Below are 8,847 nucleotides of genomic sequence, written 5' to 3'. Positions count from 1 at the left end.
CCGCCTCCCCCCGCTATAAGCTCCCCGCGGTGGCACCACGCGGCCGGTGCGGCGGGGCCGGGCCGGCGCTGAACGTCCCATCACATCCTTTCCCATCGCATCACATGGAGCGAGCGGAGCGGTGGGCGTACGGAGCGCTGTGGGCGGCGCTGGGGGGCGGCTTAGCGCTGCGGGCGGCGCGGGGAGACGTGGTGCTGGGCCGGGCGCTGGCCGTGCCGCTGGCTTTGCTGGCCGCCGTGCAGAGCCTGTGCCGAGCCTGCCTGCCGCTGCCCCTCGGGCTCGCCCTGGCCGCGGCGTCCGCCTGCCTGCTGCTCCGCTGGGCGCCCGGCAGGAGGCTGCTGCCGGTGGAGGGCAGGGCGGTGCTGGTCACAGGTGAGCGCGGTGCGGTGCCGGGGTGCTCCGGGTGGTGCCGGGGATGCGCTCCGGGGATGCGCTGCTCGTCGGGGAGACGCGCGGACGGCGCCGGGATCGCTCCTGTCGCAGGGGGGTTGCGCTTCCGTGGGGTGTCCCGGTGTGTGCGGGTGTCTCCCAGCCCGGGGTGGGTCCGTAGAATCGTCTGGGTTGGAAGGGACCCGAAAGGTCGTTTGCACCCGCGGTGAGCAGAGAGTCCCGCAGCTCCATCAGTGCTCAGAGCCCCGTTCCCTGACCTTGGCCGTCTGCAGGGATGGAGCAGCATCTCTGTGCAGCCACTGCCTCACCGCCCTGAGTGTAAAGAACTTCTTCCTTATCACCAGTCTAAATCTGTCCTCTTTTGGTTTGAATCCGTTTCCCCTTGTCCTATCGCAGCAGACTCTGCTAAAGAGTCTGTCGCCTTCTCTCTCGCAGCCCTGCGGAGGTACTCAGGGTTGCCGAGCTCTGGAGAAGGGCAGCCCCAAAGAGGAGGGAATGGTTCAGCCCCAAAGTCGGGGCCGTGGGGCAGCCCGGTGCCACGGGGCACTGACATCAGCCGTGCACAGGTGTGTACAGTGCCTTCCTCCTGGCCGTGGGGCTGCAGGGAGGGAGCTGTGGGCACCACTTGGTGCTGCCCTGACGTCCCGTTGGGCTCTGGAAAGCAGACCCAGGGAATCACCGAATCATTAAAGCTGGAGAAAACCTCTCAGATTCCCCACGTCCAAACCTACTCTCAGCACATCCCTCGGTGCCACATCTCCACTGTTCTTGAACACCTGCAGGGTCAGTGACCCCCCCACCTCCCTGTGCAGAGCCTCACTTCTCATTCAGAGTTTCTCCTAACATCCAACCAGCTCCAAAGAGAAGGGGAAGGCTGAGCCCAGCCGTGGGGCAGGACGGTGCCATGGGGCTCACCCAGCGTGGGGTTGGCATCAGTCGCGCGACGGTGACTCAGTGCTGGAACACGGTGTTCTCGCCCCGTAGCACAGTGACACCTGCGGCCCCGCCGTGTTTGCTCTCGGCAGTAAATGCTTTGTGGTTGGGCAGGTTCGATTTGCGGGTGCTGAGGTGAAGCACCTCCAGGGGAGAAATGCAGCGCTGGCGGTGCCGGGCTGCACGTTTCAGTGCTTTGCATCTCTTTAAGAGCAGAGCGGGATGTTGCTGGGGCTCACGGTCCCCGCTAAGGACCCGAAATGGGTCAGAGCTTAACACCGTGCTCTCAAGGTTAGCAGCAGCTGTGCAGCCCCATCCTGCGGCCTTGCCAGATGCTGGAGCAGCTGGTGGCTGCGGGAGGCAGCGATTCCATCCAGATGTTGGGGCTGTGGAGGTGCAAACGCTTCCCTGTGGTCGCAGCAGCATCCTATCTCTCCCAACCTCGGGGCTCTGGTGCTGCCCCACACCTGATTTCTCAGTTTTGAATGGTTGAGAGTGAGGATTTGGAGCCACTCGGTGATTGTGCTTGTGAATAACAGCTGGAGCTGGGCACGATGGGTGCTGTGCTCAGTGTGCATCCAGGGTTGTGGGTTCTTCCTTTGGAGCCACACCACGGAATGGTTTGGGCTGGAAGGATCCTAATAATGCCATCCTAAGGCTACAACAACTCCTGGCTGTTCCCTTCCCTGGCTCTACTTCCAGGCAGGGTTGTGCCCCATGGTTGGGTGTCACTCCTCTCCACACACCAGCTGTGCCTGTCCTGTGCAGGAGGTTGTTGTAGGAGTTGTACCCCATGATCATTATGGGTCCCCTCCAACTTGGGATATTCTGTGATTTGGTGCTGCCCTACCGTTATCCTTCAGCCCAGCTCCATCCAACTGCTCCTGTGTATTTTTGGGGAAAGTACCCCAAGATAACCTTGTGAGGCACACAGCCCTGCACAGATTCAGCTGCACGCAGTGTTGGCTAGGGAGTAGTCATGTAGTCATGAGAGATGGAGATGGCTCATAGCCCACAGGTCCCAACGGCTCGTGGTTCCAGGAGCTGTGTTTCCAAAAAAACTGAGCTGCCCATGTACTGCAAGAGAAAATGGGGTCAGCCTGACAGCAGTGTGAGGATGGGCAGGATGTGTGATGGGCATTTGGTGTCGCTCCCATTCCAATGGGACAAATGGGATGGTGCCTTACGCCCCAGTAGAATTTTACCACCAAGGTACCCCAGTGGGAAGGACCTTACTGCCCACCCAACCCCTCCATGGCGGAGGCACTCCCATAGACCTCAGCCCCATCCAGCCCGGATGAGATGGGGCGCCCACCCTTCTCCGGGCAGCTGTGCCAGGGCCTCACTGCCCTCACAGTGAAGGATTCTTTCTGGTATCTAGCATCAATCTTCCCCCTTTCAGTTCAGAGCTTTGGTTTGCCATGGCCATGGCTTCCCTGGTGCTGCGTGTCCTTCCAGCGACAGCTCCTGCTGATGGATCACCATCGTGTTCCCGGCTCGCCGTGTTCCCTCTGCCGGCCATTATTCACCCGCTTATCGCTGAGGCTCTTCACAACAACTTCCTCTTTTGGGGGGACATAAATCCCACATTAGCTCTGATGAAAGGTACAGGCTGTGCCATCGCCCGATGTTTGTGCTCAGATCCTTGTCACTGCTTTGTCCCTGCCCTGAGCATCCCATCGCTGCCTCCAGCAGCAGCACATGGGCACCGAGCACAGAGGATGCTCAGATGTCCCTTTTGCGAGTGCGATACCCCATGCTGAAAGCTCTGCTCCAGCACTAAAGTGCTGCTTCTAGGAAATTCCCTGTATGATCTTTCTGCGAAATGCTGACTTTGTAGCAGCTCTGGCTCAGGGGAGCTGCTTCCTCTCCTGCGGTTGTTTTTGAGCCTCCCCATGGCCCCAGTGGGACTCACTCAGTGGTGTGTGTCCCCTACCTGGCTGCCCTCAGCCCACGGTGTGCCCCATTGGTTTAGGCCAACTCTTGGGATGTCCTCAGCCCATGGTTTTCCCCATTGGGTTGGGCCAACTCTTGGGATGCCCTACGCCCACATCACTGCTGCACCTGCTGGCCCCATTGGAGCGTGGGTTGGTCCAGTTGGAGCCTCTCAGCAGGCTGCTGGTGACTTGTCCTCACGCATGCTATCAGCACTGCTTGGGCTCATCCATGTCCTGGCTGCACGAAAGTAATTGCATTACCCCATAACTCCATTAGTGACCCCATTAGCAACCCACGGTGACGCAGCCGTGCGTGTTGGGGTGCAGGAAGGCAGCTGGGTGGCCTTGGTGACGGTGACCAGCACACTGTGTCCCCACTGCTCTGGTGATGTCGGGGCCATGATGCTGACGTACTGCAGCCAGTGCCTGCTTCTGCCAAATGGGCCTTAATTTGGGAGCCCTGCTCACATCCTCGGGGCTCTTCTCTGTCTTCGCTGCTGCCTCTGGTTGTCAAGGCAGGAAATCAGATTTTCCCCCGCTTCTCTCAGGTTCGTTAAGTGAAACATATCCTCCCAGGAGGAGGTTATGGCACATAATGCTCTGTAAGCGCTCGGCTGATCCGTTGTAATTCATCCCATCTGCCTGCCACAGCCGGCCACCTTCTTTCCTGGCCCCTACTCAGGGCATCGGGTCCCAAAGAGCCCCTGTGGGGTTGTTTTGGTTCTTTCTCTTGTGGCTTTCTGGACATGGGGGATGTGTGGATGGTGCACCCTACGGATGATGTGTCTCATGGCTGGTGTATCCTGTGCTGTGCATCCCACAGCTGGTGTGATCCATGTGTGCCGTGTCCCGCGGTTGAGTCCCATGGGTTGTCTATCCCATGGATGATGCATTCTATGGTTGGTGCATCCCATGGATGCTGTAACCCACTACTGATGTGTCCCGTAAGTGGTGCACCCCGTGTGTGCTATAACCTATGGTTGGTGCATCCCCGTGGTTGATGTGTCCCATGAATATTAAGAGCAGCCAACCAAAAACATCCTTTTCCTATCAGAGCTGGGTCAAATGTGAGCCAGGGCCGATTTCACATTAATCCTACTAAAATCCAGGCATTTAACAAAAAGGAGCTGTGTGACCAGCCTTAAAAACCAACCGAGGGATGGGGTGCACCTCCAGCCACCCATGGGCACAGGGCAGCTCCCGGGGCGTGGGGAAGGGGACGGAGAGGCCGGGGTGGCTCAGCTGCTGTGGGCACAGGTGCCGTGTGGTCCCCTCCCTCGCCGCAGCCCTGCCAAGAATGTGTTCCCTCGGCGTGGGCTGACATCACCCGCGGAGCACTGCTCTCTCCAAGCGCGCCCGGCATCCGGGAGGTGTTGGCTGCAGGGCTGTGCTCCACACACACGCACACACACACATGCACACACACACACACACAAGCTTTTGTTCATGCCTCCTCCTGCCCACTCCATGCCTTTGGGGTGGTCCCCAGCAGGGCTGTGCAGATCCAACTTTTGCTCTGGGTGTTCCCCATTTGGTGGCTGTGCTCGCTCTTCCCCATCCTTTGGGGTCTGATCTGTGCCTTAGCATCCTCATATCCATCCAGATGATGCACGCTGTACCCCTCCGTCCTCACTGATATCTGCGTCCTTCCAGCATCCCCTCCTGCTGAGCTCCCCTTATCTGTGAGGTTTTTGGGGTGGCACCGCTTGTGGATTCCTTCTGTCCCTGCTTGGCCCTGGCAGAAGGGCTCATCTCAGAGCCAACCCTCTGCCTGTTTGCCTTGGCATCCCGGGCAGGATTTGCACGTGAGCCCCTGGAGACAACAAGCAGCTCAGCTCTAATCCTCTTGGCTTCAGCGCCCGGCTCCCCTTGTGCTGCTCACGGCCTTGAGGCTCGCACCATGCACACTCTGTGGCTGCAGTGCAGGAGCTGCTGCTCTGCACTCCCCAGGTTTTTTCCACCTAGAGGAGCTCTGGGTGTTGCAAGTCCTCGAATGACTCCCAAAAATGTGCTGGGAGAAAAGTAGGTAAGCGGTGATGGATGTGCAAGAGGACGAGTGTGCCATGCAGCGAGCGTGCAAGGTGGAAAGTGCACACGGTGGTGACCATGCAATGCGTTGCACATGATGATTGTGCAGTGCAACAAGCATGCGAGGTGGTGGGAGTGCCACACAATGGGGATGCAAAACAATGAGCATGCAAGGTGAGGAGAGAGTGACCATGCATAGGGACGAACAGGCAAGGTGATAAGCACATAAAAGGATGACCATGCAATGTGGTGAACGTGCCAGGTGAGCATGCTGTGCAGTGAGCGTGCAATGTGCTCAGCGTGCAATGCAGAAGCATGCAAGAGGCTGAGTGTGCAACGCTCATTTGCTTCGAGGTCTTTGCCAGCCTCAAAGCTGCTGCTTTGCTCCCCGTGCCCCATCGAACTTCAGGAGCCCTGCATGATGTGTGGGACAGGTGGTCAGCCCCACTTGGAGCCTGGTTTTGCAGGACAGGGTTTGGGGCTCCTGTTGGGTTTTGGAGGTGCTGCTGTGCTTTGAGACCGGGACAGATTCTGTGCCCCAGTCCCAGGAGGCAGCCGCTCACACTCTGATTGCCGTTGATGGCATTATCTTTATTGTGGTTTTCTCCTGCTCTATTGAGTAATGGGGGGACGCACCCCAGCTTCTTTATGGCTTTATGGCACTGCAGTAAAGGACGTGGGGACACAACGCTTATTGGGCTGTGGACTCCAGGCACAGCATGTGGCCATTTAACAGGTCCATGCTTTGAGTTTCTATGACTGAAAATGGGGGCTGGGTGGGCTAACCCGACGTGGTTCTTCCTGTGCACAGCGTCCTGTGTGGTGCAGCTGTCCCCAGGAGCACCCGTGGTGCCCGGGTAGGGTGCAGCTGGGGCCAACCCAGCAGCACTCCCTGTTAATGGTTAATGGGGCCACCGCTATCGGCGCTGCCATCAGCTGGGAACGCGCTGTTCCACACCGCCTGTTTGCTCTCAGCCCCATCTCCCGCAGGGCTCTCCCTTGGGCACGGGGCCGGCTGGGGTGCTGCCGTGTGAGATATCCCTTGGGGGTGCCCCGGAGCCTGGAAAGGGACAGGAGCGCACGCAGTCCCTTTCCCCTCACCCCCATTATTCCCAATCCCTTGGGCGGTTTTGGCCATCTAACATCTCCCTGGCCTCGCAGTGGTGGAGGTGGGGACGCTGTGGGTCCCCGTATGTCACCGCAGGGCTCAGAGCCCATCGTGCCACCTCGTGTCTGGTGGGTGCCCCCCTGCGCTCAGCCCTTTATCAGCTGTCAGCATCAGCGGGGCGATGGGTTTGCTGATAAGGAGTGTTTTCTTCCTCCCGTGCGAGAGAGAAAAAACAGCAGCATCGTGACCTGCGGGTGCCCCGGGACAAGGTCGTGTTCCCGTGGGGTCCCTGTATGGCAGTCCCCAGCCATCAGAGCGCTACCATTGGCTCTTGCAGGCTGCGACTCGGGCTTTGGGCAGGCGACAGCGCGGCACTTGGACTCCTTGGGCTTCCGTGTCTTCGCCAGCGTGCTGGATCCACGCGGCCCTGGTGCCCAGGAGCTGCAGAGGAGCTGCTCGGCCCGGCTCACACTGCTACGCATGGACCTCACCAAGCCTGAGGACATCCAGAGCGTCCTGCAGCACATCCAGACCCACACCAATGGCACAGGTGGGAGCTCGTGGCATCCCCATACAGCCCCTTCTCTTGTGTCCTATCCATGGATGCATCACAGAAATCCCCTACAGCCCCCCAGGATCCCCACTTGTGTCCCCATCCATGGATGCAGCATGGGAACCCCATACAACCCCTCAGGACCTCCACTGGTGTCCCCATCCATGGATGCATCCTGGGAACTCCATACGACCCCAGGACCTCCCATCCTTGGATGCATCCTGGGAACCCCAACCAACCAATCCATTCAGGTCCTCCACTTGTGTTCATGGGTACCTCACTATGGGCCACCACCTTGGCCATGCCAAAGAGTTTGTCTTAATGCTCCCTACACAGGGCTCCCATGGATGGAGGAACCATCTAAGCCTCCCAGCACGGCGATATCCCATTTTTCAGAGCATCCCCTCTCCCACAGGTCTCTGGGGCTTGGTGAACAACGCCGGTTTCAACGACATCATTGCCGACGCTGAGCTCTCGCCATTGGGCAACTTCCGTACCTGCATGGAGGTGAACTTCTTCGGCTCGCTGGAGCTCACCAAGGGGCTGCTGCCCCTCCTGCGCTCCGCTGGTGGCCGCATCGTCACCGTCAGCAGCCCAGCAGGTGAGCAGCCCCATGAGACACAGGGATGTGGGGTTGGGAGCCTCACCGGGATGCACCAGCTCCGCAGCACGGTGGGTTCAGGTGCACGATGAGCATCCCTGCTTGGGTTTTTGGTACCCATAGGTGTTGTGCAGAGTAGTGTAGAGTGCTCGCTGTGCATGGGGCTGTGCGAGAGCCGTGGGTTTGTGCTTCTCCCTGCAGGTGACCTGCCATTCCCCTGCCTGGCAGCCTATGGGGCGTCGAAGGCTGCGCTCAGCTTGCTCATGGACACGTTTCGCAGTGAGCTGCAGCCCTGGGGTGTCAAAGTCAGCCTCATCCTGCCCGGGTATTTCAAAACAGGTGAGAGAAGCAGCCCCAGCCACTGTCCTGGGATTACGGCTGGAATCATAGCGTTATGAAGGTCGGAAAAGACCTCCAAGATCACAGAGTCAAGCTTCAACCCCACCACCCTTGGGCTCTCCTTTTTACAACACCCACTATCACTCCCACCTCACGGCCAACCTCCACTGGGTTTTAGAGGGGCCACCCTGGCAGATGCTCCCTTCTCTCCCTGTGGGCACCCCTGTGAGCGTGGGCCACCTGGGATGGAGCTTCCGGACCACACGCATCTCACAGGGTCCCTCTTTTGCAGCCACTTGCGACCCAGACTTCTGGAAGCTGCAGAAGGAGCAGCTGGTGGCCCGCCTGCCCCGGGAGCTGCTGCAGGCTTATGGCGAGGACTACGTGGAGGAGATCAACCGGCAGTTCATCCAGTTCATGAAGGTGGCCGTGGAGGACCTCAGTGCGGTGGTGAACAGCATCACGGACGGGCTGCTGGCTGCCAACCCGGCCGTGCGCTACTACCCGGGGCAGGGCCTCGGGCTCATGTATTTTATCCACCGCTACCTGCCCTATTTTGTCCGAGACTTGTTCCTCAAAGGATTATTCATCAACCCCAAGCTGCCCCGAGCGCTGCGGCCGGAACACAAGGACGCCAAGAAGCCCTGACCTCAGCCGCGTGCAGGGCAGCAATCAGCACTAGACCTAAAACCAAATCGCTTTTCCCAAATCAGGCAGATGCAGATCTATTTTCTATTGTGCGAGAATCAACGTTTTCTAGAGACTTGGGTGTTTTTTGTATTATTATTATTGTATTTTTTTTTTTTTTTCTAACCACGCACTCCCCACGCCTGACTCCGCGCGCTGGGACGCACCTCGGGCATTTCTCAGCCACGTGGCAGCTCATTGAGCACTGCCAGAGCCCTGCAGCCAGGGCAGGCCAGCCCCTGCCTCCCCATCCCATGCTCTGTGTGCCCCC

The 8,847-nt window shown here is 59.0% G+C and overlaps 1 protein-coding gene across 1 annotated transcript; it reads left to right on the top strand.

Annotated features, from left to right (window-relative positions):
• Positions 1–17: 17 nt before the first annotated feature.
• On the top strand, positions 18–8,702 carry HSD11B2 (hydroxysteroid 11-beta dehydrogenase 2). Its single transcript, XM_085234951.1, has 5 exons — positions 18–372; positions 6,734–6,946; positions 7,365–7,550; positions 7,752–7,889; positions 8,182–8,702. The coding sequence occupies exons 1-5, from the start codon at positions 105–107 to the stop codon at positions 8,535–8,537; spliced, it is 1,161 nt and encodes a 386-aa protein (XP_085091077.1). The 5' UTR covers positions 18–104; the 3' UTR covers positions 8,538–8,702.
• Positions 8,703–8,847: the final 145 nt, after the last annotated feature.

Source organism: Meleagris gallopavo, chromosome 13 (genome assembly GCF_905368555.1).
Source record: "Meleagris gallopavo chromosome 13, MGAL_WU_HG_1.1, whole genome shotgun sequence".
NCBI lineage: Eukaryota > Metazoa > Chordata > Aves > Galliformes > Phasianidae > Meleagris > Meleagris gallopavo.
Note: the sequence above shows the minus strand (reverse complement) of the source record. Positions and strands in the feature narration are given on the sequence as shown.

Bases quoted from the DNA above. Each gene is read 5' to 3' on its own strand.
- HSD11B2 (XM_085234951.1), top strand. From the start codon at position 105: ATGGAGCGAGCGGAGCGGTGGGCGTACGGAGCGCTGTGGGCGGCGCTG. The intron at 373-6,733 runs GTGAGCGCGGTG...TGGCTCTTGCAG, and splicing joins CAGGGCGGTGCTGGTCACAG to GCTGCGACTCGGGCTTTGGG. The intron at 6,947-7,364 runs GTGGGAGCTCGT...CCTCTCCCACAG, and splicing joins GACCCACACCAATGGCACAG to GTCTCTGGGGCTTGGTGAAC.